The sequence below is a fragment of the Leopardus geoffroyi genome, chromosome A2, assembly GCF_018350155.1.
Source record: "Leopardus geoffroyi isolate Oge1 chromosome A2, O.geoffroyi_Oge1_pat1.0, whole genome shotgun sequence".
In the NCBI taxonomy this organism is placed as follows: Eukaryota; Metazoa; Chordata; class Mammalia; order Carnivora; family Felidae; genus Leopardus; species Leopardus geoffroyi.
Window position 1 is genome coordinate 168,795,742 of NC_059331.1, and position 16,924 is coordinate 168,812,665.

The 16,924-nt window shown below is 50.6% G+C and overlaps 1 protein-coding gene across 5 annotated transcripts in view; it reads right to left on the reverse strand.

Moving 5' to 3' along the window:
• The window catches only part of PTPRN2 (protein tyrosine phosphatase receptor type N2), an 809,741-nt gene that overhangs the window by 465,142 nt on the left and 327,675 nt on the right, over window positions 1-16,924 (reverse strand). For all 5 annotated transcript variants that reach the window (XM_045496335.1, XM_045496337.1, XM_045496333.1 and 2 more), the window contains 3 exons: window positions 8,834-9,016; window positions 7,086-7,126; window positions 4,116-4,495 (listed from right to left, as the gene is read on the reverse strand). In XM_045496335.1, coding sequence (XP_045352291.1) covers window positions 4,116-4,495; window positions 7,086-7,126; window positions 8,834-9,016 — 604 coding nt within the window. The remainder of the gene's footprint in view (window positions 1-4,115; window positions 4,496-7,085; window positions 7,127-8,833; window positions 9,017-16,924) is intronic.

Below are 16,924 nucleotides of genomic sequence, written 5' to 3' on the forward strand. Positions count from 1 at the left end.
TTCCTCTCCCACCATGTCGTCCCGAGGACACGGGTTGTTACACTTGCGTGTTAGTGACGGGAAAGGCAATGTCCTCCCAGGAAGGCTCTAAAAATAACAGAGTAACCTGATTCTCAGTGCAGAGAGTGGCAGGAAGGGAGGCCTCCTATGGCTGCCACACAGGGACTGAGGCCTGACTTCCGAACTTCCTTCCAGGCTTTGGTTCCCACAACCCTCACGTCCAGCCAGAGGACAAAGGGTAGGACCGGGCCTGAGGTCTGGCTGAGACCCCGTCAGTGGCACAGCTGGGGCTGCCCGTGAAGCAGGTAGTGACACGGATGACGCGTGAGCCTCTAGAACACCATCGGAGTGTCACTGATGGGCCTGTCCAAGGGAAGAGAGTTTTGTGGGAAGAAAACACTGCAGAAAACCCACAACCACCTGCCTCTTTGAGAACACTGACGGGAGTCCCAGGCCATTCCCAGCCCCGCTCTCTCCGAGCCTCACCAAGGCCTCTGCACTCCACCCCTTCTCCCTTGACCGAAGCTCCGGTATTCCATGGCTCTGCCAGGGGTACCCGTGTTCTCTGTGCTCGCTGCAGCTGGGCTAACACCACCCAGCACGTGGACCTGCTCCAGAGCGTCCGCACTCTGCCCCGTGCGGCTCCCACCCTGACGGCCGGGCCCTGTGGGCCATCTTCACCCCGCGGGGGCTGGAGACCAGGAGCAGGTGTTCTGGGTGCTTCCATGCGGGAGTGCTGGGCTCTCGGTGGTCCTCATGCAAGCTGCCCACTGCCTGTGGAGCAGCGCTGCCCTACATGGCGTCCCTGTCTCCCTACCAGCCTGGTGGCCACTCGACCTCGTCCTCTCAGCCTCCAATGCGCTCGCTTCCCTAAAGCCAGTCTCGCCAGATGTCCTTGTGCAGGGACACACCAAACAGCAGGGCGTTTATAAGACGCACACCCCAGCAGAGCCACGTGCCCTTAAGCATTTATTTCCCAGACGTAAAGCACGGGTCTCTTGGCTTCAAGTTCACCTTCTGTGTGCCCTTGCACACAAACTTGCAACACATGGAAACTCACCTTTGAAGGGCAGGGAACTTGGAACACTTGGAAACTCACCCTTGAGGGACAAGGACAGGAATCTTGACCTTTGTCCAGTCTCGAATGGTCCACCCAGGGAGTAAAGAGCGTGACAATGTAAACAGCAAAGGATGAGATGGAACCGTGCCCATCAGAAAATGCAGGAGACAGAGGAGAGTGAGGCTAAGCCCTGTACACACGTCTGAATGGGAGGACATGGCAGTGAGCAGGGGAGACGTGTCATGGGTCACATTCTTCCTCCTTCTTATGGGACAATCAGGTATACAGACGTCTTTGTCTTCTAAGAATGGCATCAGATTCTTGTCAATTAATTGCTCATCTATTAAGGCTTAAGCTGAGATCTGGTGAAATCTTGCCCTGGAGAATCTCAAATTACCAATTAATCTGATAAGAGAGGCAGAAATCTCAATCTCTTGCTACGAAGGGAGGGAGCATAAGCCCGTGGTGACAAACAGAAAGAACTATTGATATAAAGTTGTTTTATCTGCACCATATATCTTCCATCCAATTGAGGCAGCAAAAGAAACAGGGAAATGGGCCACGATAATGATTTTTCCTTTAACCCATGCTTGTAGCAGGTGAACGTTCAAGTCCGAAAGGTCTGGCCCAGGAAAGCGCTACAGAAAAACAAACTTTGAATGCAAAGAAAAAGCCGGCCCTGACAGTGGCTTCGTCTTCCACCGGAAAGTCACAAAGCAAGAGGAAACGCTGACTGGAGAGGTCTCTCTTCTACAGGAACGCTGGCCTCGCACACACCACGGTCATTTCCCTCCAAGGGTCACCCTGAGGCAGAGAACGGTAGCAAGGATTGTCCTGCTCTAAAGGCACCGCCCTCTGCTGTTCGTGGTGACACAAGGCTGCCGCTCAGAAGAGTCTTTCCGAGGATGACAGTCCCTTTTCCAGCCCCCTCATGCTGCAGCTGAGACCCCGGACCCCAGACACGAGAGCAGCGGCCACTTTCCCTGCGAGCAACTTCATCTCACGCTGGGAACGTGCCCTTATTCCACCCGGTCCTGCCGGCAAGAAAGAAGGTCACAGCACAGCCGTGCAGGAACCCATGGTAATCACACACACACACACACACGCGCGCGCGCGCGCACACATGCACGCACACGTGTGCACATGACATACACATGACACTCAGATACACACAAATGAATACAGACAACACACATGTACACAAGGGTGCACACAACACACAGATACACACAGACGAATACGGACAATACACACATGTGCACGCATGTGCACATGACATACACACGACACAGATACACAGATGAATACAGACAACATGCACATACATATGTACGTGACATACACACAACAAATACAGAGAGCATGCACACACATGTGCACACGACATACACATGATACACAGATACACACAAACGAATACAGACAACACACACATGTGTACACGACATACACATGACACACAGACACACAGATGAATACAGACCATACACACACACATGTGCACATGACATACACATGACACACAGATACACACAGATGAATACGGACAACACGCACACCCACATGTGCACATGACATATACATCACACACACAGACATACATAGCTATACAGATGAATAGAGACAACACATATACACACACACACACACACACCACATCAATGTTTCCCAAGGGAGGGAAAACTCCACAGATGTGGACGGTCTAGAATAAGTAACTGTTGTCCAAATGGTTTGCTTCACAAAGGAACCGAGGAGGTGCCCTGCCTTTGTTGGAACAGCACAGAGCTGAGCCTCCAGCAGGGCGTCGTGTTCAAGTTCCCATTTGCGCTTCTCTGTAAGACGATTCTAAAGACCATGCTCACTGAGAGTTCCCGTTCTAGGACACGGAGCCTGACAACAGAGATGGGCACGTGGAGCTCACCGTCCAGGCAAAGAGGGCAGAAACGGGAGGCCGCGTCTCGATAAAAAAGCACTTGAGAAAGCGAGTCGACGCTCTGATGCAAACTTGAAGAGTCAGCTGCTGAGGACTTCTCTAAAAAACAAGTAAGAGCACCGTCTACAGCTCAAGAGTCTTGGGTTTCAAGCCGGCTTTGATACATGGTCTGTGGTTTGCGCTCAAAATAAAATATCTTCTGCCCAATCGCGTTAGACAACTATTGCTAACTGATGAAATTTGCTACCTACAGTATAGCAACTCCTGAAACAAGCTGGTGGAGTGAACTTTGTTGGGAGGTGTGGGCACAGGAAGAAGGCGTGCAGGACCAGAGTGAGAAACGGCACAGACCGTGAGCGGCCCTCCCACACTGCGTGTGACCGACGGCACGGACCGTGAGCGGCCCCTCCCACACTGCGTGTGACCACCGAAACGCGGGCAACTTCTGAATTCATAATGAGGAAACGCCTGAACAGTGAACACTGTAACGCAACAGCAAAATCATATGTGGGCAGGACTGCACACACATCTGCACACACGTGCACACACACCTGTGTGCACGTGGCCAGCCACATACTTCCATTACTTGAAGAAGACACAACGGTTTCACAAAGCACAGCGTCAAAAGCCAGGGTCATTGGTGTGATGACCTGAAAATGGGGCGGCCCATGTGTCGCCCACCGGGTACACACTGTGGGCACAGGGCCCCTCGATATGTGCGGGTCAGAAAGGGGAGAAGGAAGAGCACCCGTCCCCTCTGAAGGAGGACTCATGCCCCAAGACCTGGACTACTTTTCTGGAGTTTCAACCGGCAAGGAGGCCGCGCCAGCACAGGGGCGGGTCCCACCCGCTCCCCGGGGGCCGCTGCGTCCACGTGCCCCGTGGTCTGGGCTGCAGGTCGGAGGGCTGAAGGGCTCTGTTTTGTGGAGAACGGCCCCGAAGCTCAGGCCCCTGGGTCAGAACACTGGGTGACCGACAGGCTGGCTGCCGGCCGGCCTCCCGCCCCCGAGGCACCAGGAATGCCTCCTCCCGTGTCTCTGGGCGAAGACGGGCAGGGTGAGGGCACCCCCACTCCACCCACCCAATGAGCGCCGGGGGCGGAACACCAGGGCCTCTACTCACTCGGTCCCGGTCACAATGTAGCCGTGGTCCTCCTGGGAAGGCTTGACCTCCAGCCGCAGGCCTTCCGTGGGGCGTCCCTGGGCTCCGGCCGGGAGGTGGGCGTCTTCCTGCGAGGGCCGGGGAACCCAGGGCCGGAACTCGCCAAAGCCGCCCGTGCCGGGCTCTGCGGGAGGCGGCCTCTGCAGCCGCTCCTTGGAGTAGGTCTGACTCCTCACGTCCTCCACCCCGGCGCTCTCCTCCTCCCAAGTCGGGGGGGCCTCGGCGGCCTCTGACTTCTTTGCCTCCATTTTGAAGGGCTCCGAAAGAGGGGGTACGGCAGGAGAGAGTTGGGACCCGGGGTCCGGCAGGCGGTCCCCAAGTTCGAGGCTCAAACGACTGACCTGGCAGAAAGGAGGCTCCGTGAGATGAAGTTTAGGGGGATGGGCGGGTAGCCACAGGCAGGGGAAGGAGCAGTTCTGTCACAGCTGCACTCAGACATCCGGTCAGCCAGGGCAGGACGAGGGCCGCGCACATCAGCATCACTCACGGTGAGCGAGTGCATCTGTCTCTGTCTCTCTGTCTCTGGTTCACTTTCTCCGTCTTGGTCTCTTTCTCTCTCTGTCTCTCCGTCTCTGTCTCTGTGTCTGTCTGTCTCTGTCTCTGGTCGTCTTTCTCGCTCTCTCACACACGCATACACCTTCCTCAAGAATCTGACTTTATAAAATCAGCGTAGGTGTTTGGCATCTAAAGTTTTCAAGAGAGCGCATGTGGATTCTGAGACCCCATCCTACCCCTCTGGAAACCGCGGGCCTCTGACAATGACAGTACTATTTGCATCTACTGAGCTCTTACGATGCACACAGGCTCTCTCTCAGACACCTGGTCTGCGTGAACCCCCTGAGTCCTCACGATGTCATGCTCGTCCCCATTTCACAGGGAAGTGGAGACACCAGGACCAAGCAGTCACAGGGACACGTGATTGCATCCTCACACCCCCTGAGGGACCCTGGGTCGTCATATGCAAAGGCTTGCCCGTCCTGACCCCCGTTTCCTGGACAAGAGGGCCCTCAGAACCACTTAATTGACATCTCGCTAGATGAACATCATCTTCCACACACAGGGCTGATTATATGCCAGGCACTGTGCTCAACGATCTGTGCACATTCGCTCATTTAATTGTCACCCCAGCCTGTGAGCACAGGCCTAGTTTTACCTCTAATCCGTAGACTCCGAGGCCTACAGAGGTTAATAATTTGCCCAAGATCACTGAGGCACTGATTGGCAGATCCAGAATTTGAGTGCAGCTCTAACTGATGTCAGGGATGCCACCACTGGACCACACTGCCCTCTCAGACTCCGGCCTGCTTCCAAGGGAAGCGAATGGTCACTCCTGCTGCTGGGGCACACGAAGTGCACGCCCAGGGCACCTCCTCCTGCACACGAGAGCAAGAGACCCCTGCTCATTCTGCAAGGTATTTCCTTTTTCCGCATGAAATCACATGCCCGGGATTATACCGGATGGAAAAAGGAAAAGTGAATTTACTTTACGCTTTCCATTCTCTTCTTAACTAAAAACTGTACATGATGTTTTTCCTTTTGTGTTTTGAAATATGTAAAGAAAATAGTATCTTGGTAAAAACATTTGCTCGAATCTGGATCCTGACTGGTGGCTGTACGTAGCATTTCAGTTACTAAGTAGGGATGGGACACTCTCCTCAGGCTTTTGAAGGAAAGAGAATTATGTTTTTGCTTAAACTGTGTTCCGTGAGAAGAGGAAACAAAAGATACTAATAAATAAGAGCTCGGAAAATACAACACTCAATACCCATTTGGAAAAAAGTTGCTTGAAAACATACCCCAGGTAACAGAGAAATGAATCAAAATTCAACTTGTTTAGGATGGAAAGGTAGGGTATAAGGACCCTGGGGTCTTCACAGAGTCAACGTGGACTCAAGTGTGTGCCCTGGGGAGACCCAGCAGCCTTGGCTTTGGCCGCACTCGGCCATCGCTGTAAAATTCCCTCCACTTCCTAAGTCAAGAAACACGTTCTTAGGCCCGCGTCTCCCTCCTCAACTGACAGAATATCCCCCCATTTCTGATGGACATTTAAGAGGACTGTTGATGTTTTCTTCTGCTACTTGCTAACAGCATTGAACCAAAAACCACTGAAATAACCTGGAAAGAGAAGTACAAACCAAAAATTTTTTTCCACTCTACAAAAAAACAGAACCACGTATCGTGTGTATCATCGCTCACACACTGATCTTCTGCATCCTTAAGGCTTGTGCTAATGAGCAAAGGTTCTTAAGTAGGAACCCCTCGGTGAGTGGGGGTACCTGTGACTGAGCCCTGCTTCAGACTGCCTTCCCAACCAGCGCCGTCCAACAGGACCTCCGGCGATGACGGAAATGTTCCGTATCGGCACCATCCAATGCCCTCATTACGAAGCAACACTGGAATGTGGCTAGCACAAGTCGGGAAGCATGTTTTTTATTTCCTTAATTTTAATGAATTTAAATTCAGGGCTAAATAGCCGCCGTGTGGCTACTGGCTGCCACGTTAGACAGCGCAGTCCTAACTGTCCAGAGCCTGGGAAGGTCCCTGCTACGTGCAGCTCGGGAGTCAGTGCACAGGACAGTCACAAGGACATAAAGCAGGCGTTTGATGTAATCGGTCCAGGTAGGAAAATTCTAAGGAATGCTGATTTTCTTACTCGTATTAATTATATTTTTCATATTCCTACAATGGGTATCAGTACATAATCTGAAAGCAGACACTACTATGTATCAAAATACACACAATTTTGTATGCACTCTTTATATTTTTTCCCCTAATTGGGGATTATGAGAGTTTTTTCCATCCTTTTCTGAAAAAAAAACAAACAAAAAAAACCTTTCTATATCACATACGTTCCCAAACCACGAACAGAGAGATGACCAGCCCAGCTCTAGATCTGAGGTGAACCAGACACGCAGAGACGCTCCGTCTTACCTCTTCGTAAGCTCTCCCTCCACCGTCCGGCACTCTGTCATCTGTGGAAGACGCAGCGTTATCAGAAGCCTTGTCAAGAATGTCATCGCAGGTGACGCCCACACCAAAGGACCACAGACGGTCCTTCACAGAAGGTCGGGCATAATGATGCCGGCCTAATTTCTACTATCAAGCAAACTTTTTCTGTTTATAGTACAATATTAGCCCTCTGTAAGCTTCATGGAAGACGAGGGGGTTACCAGCTAAAACACAGATGTGAAGTCAGTAACAAATCGCATTACCAGCCTCACGGACCTGTGTGTCATCGTCAGAGTTAGCTCGCAGCAAGAAACCAGTGCCGGCAGCAGTTAATAGTGACAGAAAAGCAAAGTAAGGCGTCTACACCAAACCACCTCAAGTTAAGATGTCTTTACAGTTCATCACTTTTCGCTGATGGTGGTTTCTCTAAATACCCTACCGGCAGTGCCCGATGGTGTGTAACCCGAGAAGTCGTGAAGCCCAAATGCCCAGGCACCTTCCATACCCCTCCTCACCCTCAGAGAGGCAGCAGTCTTTGTATTCTTTGACTGCCTAACACACAGCCTCGTCCTGCTGAAGCTTGTGGTGTCCTGACTCCAGCTTCCGAGCATGCCTTTGTCCCAGCCCACAGAGCAGAGACACATGCACCTTTTCGCTTGTGTTTCTGGCACATGTTTTATGTGTGCCTGCTGTGTGCAGGGCACTGCATTAGACACTTTCGTGTAGGTCCAGAGACTCTGAGAAGCAGTCAGTCACAGAGAAGGCCAGTCATCAGGGGAGACGAAACCTGACCTGCTCAGCCCTTAGCCCGAGGGTTCCAGCTGCCGTGTGCGTGCACGCGTGCATATGTGTGTGCATGCGTGTGTGCATGTATATGTACGCATGTGCGTGTGTGTGCATATGTGCATGCGGGCGTGTGTGCATGTGCATATGCACAGGTGTGCATGAGTGTACATGCGCGTGTGTACGTGTGTGCGCACTGCGTGCATGTGTGCATGTGCATGTGTGCGTGTGTTGCATGCATGTGTGCATGTGTGCACACACATGTGCGTGCGTGTGTGTGTGCGTGCATGTGTGCCTATTGTGTGCGTGTGTGTGCACGTGTGCATGCGGGCGTGTGTGCATGTGCATATGCACAGGTGTGCATGAGTGTACATGTGCGTGTGTACGTGCGTGCATGTGTGCATGTGCATGTGTGCGTGTGTTGCATGCATGTGTGCATACACATGTGTGTGCGTGTGTGTGTGCGTGCATGTGTGCCTATTGTGTGCGTGTGTGTGCACGTGTGCATATGTGAGCGTGTGTGCACACATGTGCACGCACCCTGGGAGGGTGGGGGGATCTCTGCTCTCTCGCTGGTGCAGCCTCACAGGGTGGCTCTGAGCCTCAAGCAGACATTCAAATGGAGCCTTTTCACTGTATTATTCAAATATTTGACTCCATTCACCCACACAATCCAAACAAAAACACTTTCTATCTGGCCTGTTTTTTTCTAACTCTGAACCTCAGCACAGAGAGCAATTTGCCTTTCAACATAATTACTCTGGTAGGCTCAGCCTGTTAAGAAAGCTTTTAGAGGCAAAAGTTCAAACGGAGAAAAATCGTTTCTACAAATCCACCTCTCCTCAGCAGAAGGAACGTGTAACCGCTTGGTGAGCCAGGCCTCTGCACAGCCCCATCCCGCCCCACAGCCCCACAAACCCGAGTGACCCTGGGGCCGGGAGCCTCACCTGGCACGCCTCCACCCTGCCGGCCGACGTCGGACTCTCTCGGCTTTCCCGCGGCTCCCTTCTCGGCACCTCGCGGCTCCCCTTCTGCCCCCACAGCTTGCATGGCGGAGGCAATCGCGCGGGCCACCTCGCCGAGGTCCGGCTGCTCTCCCAGGTCCTTCAGGAGACTCTGGATAAGTGTTTCTGGGGGGGCACACACAAGAGCAAGCACAGGAGACACCAGGGAGGGGCGGTCAACACGGGAACGAAGGGATGAACAAGCGACCCCAAACGGCACGGCGGGCACCCAGCAGGTGTAGAGAGCGGTGGGACCCCAAGCGGAGCAGTGGAAGTTGTGTCGACGAAAGGCACAGTATCGGCCTTCCCAAAACTCACTGCGTGGGCCTAGCAGCAGACCGGACGACGGGGAACAAGGGGTCAGTGAGTCCCGGGATGGAGAACAAGAACTATCATTCTCTGAAGAACAGAGTAAAACCTGAAAAAGACTACGTGCAACCTCAGTGACCTGCAGAGCCACCTTAGGCACAACGGAGCACAGCCAGAGAGCAAGAAGGAGACAGAGAGAGAATGGGACCCAAAAGCCGAAGGGGAAGGGAAAAACCCTCGGCAATTCCCCCAAACTGGGGAAGAGCATTAAGTGTGAAAGCCAAGGCAGCCAGCAGACCCCAGAACCAACCCGAGAGCGAGCCACGCAGGGGCATCTCCTGGGAAGGTCAAGGGCAAGACGGCTCCCAACGGCCCCCAGAGGCTGCGACGCGACGCAGGCAGCAGGGCGCGAGACACACTGCGTGTCTGGTAAGAATGATGCCTTCGCATATTTATAATTAGGTGTTTGATAACACACACAGGAATGACGTATTTGAAGTGTTAAAGAAAAAACTTCTGATTCAGAAGCCCACGTCCAGGGAAGATCTCCTTCCAGCATGAGGGTGACGGAAAGACATGTCCGTATCATTCGAGGAGCCAAGCTAATCTGTCACCAGCAGACCTGCAGGACACGAAACGCCGAGGGAACGACACCGGCTGGAAACACAGGCCCGTGAGAAGTGCTGGAGGCTAGCGGAAGGGCGGCCGGGTGGGCGCACGCGCACGACGGTCTTCCTCCTAACGCCTCTATTCCGGGAGGAAGCAGTCACGTCTAACGCAGGGTTTATAAAGCAGGTGGATGGGAGTACCTGCCACCAGAGGGTAACGGAACCGTGCTGTTGTAAGGTTACCACACACATCTTACATGAGGCATCCTGACAACCCTAAGCAGACGATTTTCAACAAAGCTGCCTTAACTCGAAGGCGTTTCAATGGAGAAAGAGAAATTTTTTTCAAAAGATGATCAAACAAAAAACTCTGACGTAACACTTTTATCCAGAATATACATTTAAAAACACCTACAACATCAACAATAATAATAAAAAGGGACGTTCCGATGAAAATAGGCAAAGGAACTGAACAGAAACTTCAGAAAAGAAAATATACAAGTGGCCAGTAAGCACATGGAAAAGTGCTCAGCACCATTACTAATCATTGAAAAGCTAATTAAAGCCACAGTCAGCATATTTTGTGCCTGCTAATATGACTCAATTTTAAAAGACTGAGAACAAATTTTGCAGAGGAAATGTAGCAGCAGGAACTTTTGTACATCCCTGGTAGGAGTAAAGCTTTAGAGCTCCCAGGAAGCCCCTGTGGCAGTTTCTTATAATAGAATATGCCCCTTCCATATACCTAGAAAATGTGCTCAAAAACCTATGTCCATGGAAGAGGCATATAAGATTGTGTTTAGCAGCCTTATCCGTAATAGCTATACAAAAAAAAAAAAAAAAAAATCCAAAAATCCATCAACGGGAGAATGGACGAACTATCTGTCATTATCCGCACAAGCAGCAATGAACTATGGTCACGTACAAACATCCGGACGGATCCAAAGGGGATTATGTTGAGTGAAAGAAGCCAGACACTGAAGAACACACATGATTCTTTCAGTAGGAGGTGATTCCAGGACCGGGTGGGGCCTATGCAGGGGACGGGGTGTTGGGACAGACCGGGCGCAGGAAGACACTCCCTGGGACGATGGGGATGTCTAATGGCACACTGGTTACGTGTGCACACACGTGTCAACACACTCATTCATACGCTCGGCATCCACACACTTCATGATACGTAAATCTCACTCCGTAACCGTAACGTTTAATGGAGTCCTGTTTCTGACGTGGGGGCGGGGGGCTGGCTTTTTTCCGGAGTATTTAATGCTGGTTAAATGTGTCACTGGTTCCCAAGTGAAGGTTCATGTAAGATGATTATTCTCATGACTTTGCTCCCGAAGAGCAGTGACCTAGTGAGAGTTCACACTTCCCATGGCTTCATTCAGGCGACCCTCTGAACTAAGTTGGGGGGGCATCGTTCCCCGCTTCTTACAAATTAAGAAATTTAGGCTTTCTGTATTTTTTAACATTTCCATCTCTGGGAACTAAACTAGAGTTGCACACTTAATTCCCTGCAGCACTTTCCCTCTCTTGCCCGCCAACAGGCATGAGAAGTTCTCAGTGCTCATGATTCAGCAGGGCCCCTGCCCTCGCACCAACACAGAAGCCAAGCGTCTGCTCTGAAAAGGCACTTGCAGAAAAAAGAAGGTCCACGGTGACCCACGTTTGCCAAATCCACTCCAGCAGCCTTTCCTTTCATCACGGTGACAATGAGAAACAATCCTGACAGAAACCGCGGCATGAAAACACCACAGTCACTCGCCACATGCAGACTCGACCGCTCGTGCAACACAGGGGTAGACGGACGCGGGGCCCACGGCGTTGAGGGACCGGCAGGCACAGCGCTGGCCCAGGAGGAGGAAAGAGCGCAGGGGCCTCACCCACAGAGGCAGACAGGAGCACAGCGCCAGGCCGTGTCTGCTTTCTGCGTGGACCCGTTAGCACAGGCAACTGCCCGGTGTCGGCCGTGAACCCCACTGCGGGCAGCACTGGATTCCTGTCCACTTTCTCAAGCCTCACAATTCTGGAATCTGCAGGGGTTTCCCCTTTCTTGGTGATAGGTGTAGCTGAGACTTTGGTTTCTAAGAACACAGTTAAAATTCTCACCAGTCACTATGTGGCCCCTATGGTGCTCCGCCCCCGGGGCTGCTGAGCCAGATTTGCATGAAGAAAAGTTGACCCCTTTCTGGGGGTTTGGGGGGGAAGCGTGCACTCTGCCACTTAGGAGAAAGAGTGCTACGCGTGTCCAAACATTGCTTCAGGGAGCTGAGAGCTGATGAGGCTGCACACACAGATCCGGCCCACGCGGGTATGGACTCCTCTCCCCACGGGCACTCCCAGGGTGTGGTCGGGGCAAGCCTCTTACTCTCACTGGTGCTCAGTTCCCTTCTGTGTAAAATGGGAACAAGTGAGCCAGGCCTGAGAAGCACTTCCCTGGGGCAGCACCGCGAGTGACAACTCTAAGTATGACCATGATGAGGCGCTGATGGTCGCGAGTCATGTAGACCTCCACTGCTTTTCATCCCTCACGACCCATCATGAACACAGAGGCTGGGGTGTCCGTGCTGAGCTCCGGCTACGGTTCAGCGTCTTCGCAAGCAAGAAGCAGAGAACACGCCGTGTGTGCCCCAGAACGCTTACTTGTGCCAAGTGATGCTGCCTCCCAGTTGGCTCAACATTCAATGTAAGATTGCGCTTTGTGAGACGGTTCTTTGCCAAAGTATTCATGTGCATTTAAAGACGTGTGAAACTCAGTTATTAAAGTCAGACCCCAGGCTCCACCCATCTACTCTCTCACCCGCTCCTCCACCCGACCAACCCACTCACCCATCCACCCACCTATCCACCCACCTATCCACCCATCCACTCTCCCACCCACCCACCCTCCCACACATCCATCCACCCACACATCCACTCACCCACCCTCCCACCCTCTCATCCCCCCACCCATACACGCACCCCCCACCCACCTCTCACCGCCCCACCTACATATGCACCCACCCACCCATCCACCCACCAACCCTCTCACCCACCCACCCATCCAATCTCCCACTCACCCATCCACCCACCCACCCACTCTCCCACCCACACATCCACCCACCTATCCAGTCTCCCACCCACCCATCCACTCTCCCACCCATCCACTCTCCCATTCACCCATCTACTCTCCTACCCACTCACGTACCCTCCCACCCTCTCATCCCCCACCCATACATGCATCCCCCCACCTACCTCTCACCCCCCCACCCACATATGCACCCACCCACCCATCCACCCACCCACCCATCCAATCTCCCACCCACTTATCCACCCACCCACTCACCCATCCACCCATCCACCCATCCATTCACCTATTCACTTCACTAACTGGTATTGGGCACTCCTTGTGTTGAGAACCTAGGAGTACGAATCACCATGAGGAAGAATAGAGAATTAAAGGCATGGTTTGCTTCACAGCTACAATACGATTCACACTCACACAGCCAGAGAGACTTGATGACTGGACAGTATTAAGCAAACTCAACATATGGGACAGACCAACTGCAGAGACCCTGCAAGAACATCAAATGACAGCACAACCCAAAAACTGATTCCATTTTCCTCCTAAAACAGACAAGTATTTGAGCTCACATGCTCCCCAAACTGTCAGTTATTACCCCATCTGCAGGCAAATGTCTTTCCTGAAATTCAACCAAACAACCTCCAAACTTTAAATCTACTTGTAAATTACCTCCTACATTTTACCCTCAGAAATTAACAATGAAATTGACAAACTTAGATCTAACAAACTATAAAACTTTTAAACTATAAGAATATAAAACTTAGTTTTTACTAAAAAAGTTTTAAAAATTCTTATTAATTTCTAATGAAGGTAACCCAATTAATTTACTCATTTTTAAAAAAGATAAACCCAATTTATATCTTTTGAGAAAAAATCTTACTGTATAAATTTTGGGGTCTGAGTTACCCTGAGCAAAACTTTTTCATTAAAAACGTCAAGAATATATTTTAAGTAGAAAATCAGTAAAAAAAAACATGAAAAAATAACCTAAGCTAAAAAGTAAGCACAAGTCTTTGTCTTTGCTGTTTATTAGGCCTGTGGCAGCATAAACACACCCACTCTAAGTGGTCTGTCTGCGGGGCTGCAACGATGGCATAAAAGGGGCGAAAGGGCAGGCACCTAAAAGTAGGAGCCAGGCTGCAGGTGGCCGAGGCCCGTCACAGTGCTCTGCTGCTGCCTGTGCACAAGGCCCCTGGGTGCACACCACGACGCCCCCGACATCCGTCGAGGCAGGAAACGGATCGATACATGTGTGAGAAATTTTTAACAAGTGTTGAATCAAAAATGTGTCTCTGGTGAATGCAAACTTCACCAGGAAATCCACTGGACAAAAACGTTCCATTCCCAAGCACCGTGGCCAACCAAAGGCTTGCCCCAGTCTCTCACACCACCCTCGTCTGGCAGAGCCAAGGTGTGTGTGCTAACAGGGCTCCAACCACGGAATCCCTGCCCCACCCCGCTCTGCAGCCAACAGCAGCAGGCAGAGGACATCTCTTACCTCCCCTGTGACAACATTTCAGACCAAGTGAAGCCCCTGAGCCAAGGCTTCCTGTCTACCTGGGCGGAACGTTTCTTCTCAGGGCCCCACTGTCTCCAGCCACTGTCCAATTCCAGACGGAGGAGCACAACCCGATGGGATTACCGTGCTGGACGTGCAGTGTAAAGCAGTACAAGAACTGCCACGGTGATTATTCCGACCCTGGTTTACAGCAACCCGGCCTCGCACAACCGGCCTCGCACAAAGCTGTGAAGCAGGCTAGATTCTCACGTCCCCGCTTGTGTGTGGCAACGTTTGCATCCCTCACTCCCTCGTGCCGTCTTCTGTGTATGAGTCCACGGTCTGGTCCTGTCCCCACATGTCCGAATGCCCCCTCCCTTGTGTCCCTACACACCCCCACCCGGCTTGCTCCTCAGGCAGCGTCTCTGTTGCCCATAGTACGGGTGACTCATTCTAGGTCTCATTAAGGTGACTGATAATCCGTGAGTGATTTGTGCCTCCCAGAGACACTCACATTTAAACAGGAGAGTTCAAGAGATGGGATATTCCTTCCTCTCCTCTTTCCTCCCTCCCTCCACTCTTCCATTCTTTCCTTCCTTCCATAAGTGTTTATTGCACACTTTCTATGCCCAGCGACTTCCCAGGTGCGGGAATAAAGCAGTTAACAAAGCCCTGGCTTTCATGAAACATTCATCCATACTGGAAGAGAAAGAAAATAAGCAATTGAAAATATAAATACATAGAATGTCTGGTGCTGATAAGGGCTGTGGAAAAACGAATCCGGGGTACGGAAGATGGGGGAGGTGGGAAGGCAGTAATTCCCACTTGAAGGGTTTACTGTGAAAACAAAATAAAGCGTGTAGATTGTCTACCACATTTCTAATAATCAATACAGTGAACGTGGAATTGTGCTCCTCTGCTAATAATCTGTCCCAACATTTAAGAACTCAGAGAAACTCGTATTGTGCCATACCTCTTCTTTCTGTCGCTTCCTTCAGTCTAGTCTCATTATCTGGAAAAGAACAGGAATGGATGACCGCATGATAAAACTCGTTATCTTTAAGATAAAGACCAGAGATCAGGAGAGACTTTCCGTGGATCTCTTAGAATGATTGTAATAAGAAATATCCACCTTCAAAATGGAATACTACAATATAATTCCAAACATTGTCCCTCTCATCTAAAAAAGAAACTTTTCAGGTTTCATTAGTGAAAAATAACTTTAAAAAAAAACCCTTAGGTATGCAATGGTAGATTCGAGTGGCTGAGCAGCTTATGATGAGAACGATTAACACATATCAGAAATCATCTCCCATGCCACTACTGTAAACCACACTGACTTATCTCAAAGGCACCCACTGTCAGTCATGTGAAGATGAACAGAAATCAAGAAATTCTTTTTTAAAAGTCCAGCTAGCCCTGGTGGATTGAAAAGGGACCATGGCACAGAGCACAATCAAATACCACGCGCATCAAAGTGGAACATTCTTTTGTTCCATCAACTGCACCATATAATTCCAAGACCCGGCCAGCTTATAATGACATTTTAAGTAGCTTTCAATGCTCCAAGTGGGCTCTAGCAGAGCAATTACACAAATGTCAGGACATCAAATATGTAAGGCCTGGAGTAGGAGATCAAGTCACATGCACAACTGCTGCAAGCCTGACCTACTGAAATTATATGTCTTAATAGGGTCCCCCAGACAAAATGTTATAAGCTTTAGAGAATAAGCAATTTTGTGCAGATAACCTCACTACAAAACTGCTTTAATGAAGATGTGATTCATGTATAACAGCTTTTGCTCTTAAATGCCTTTACCACCATGCATATATGAAAGTATACAATTTAGCCATGTGTAAACACACTTCATCATCATCTCCACCACAATCATTACCATTGTCATCACCATCATCACTATCACCATCACTATCAATCATCACCATCACCATCATCATCATCATCACCACCACCACCATCACCACAATCATCACTATCAATCATCACCATCATCACCACCAGGACGATCATCCATCACCACCATCACCATCACCATCATCATCATCACTGTCACCATCATCATCACCCAGTCTCTCTATTACATGTAACACTGAGACAAAGAACCAAAAAAAATAATAAAATTAGGTTTGGCATTAATTGTGCCACTTCAGTTGGTGATGGGGGTGGCAGTCAGATTGCTTTCTAAAGGATGTTTCATTGAAATTCACATTAACAGGAGTCTGCACACTCAGAATGTTAACTGACTTATGATAAGAGGAGGCGGCCTAGACATGTTCAGGTTAGAAATGTGGCAGGGAGATGGCATTATATGTGAGGGTCAGCAGGCGACAGGGAGGATGCACTTGTTCTGTGTTGTTCCAGGAGGTCTTCCTGGTGGAAGGTGGTAGGAACAAATGGTTGCAGTAAGTCCTCTCTAGGTGCTCTACCCACTTTCCATGTAAGAGAGGCAAATTTCAACTCAATATTCTGTGTAAAGAACTTTCCAGAAAATGCTTCTGGCTTCTCATGTAATGGACCTCACAGGGAAGTAATGAAC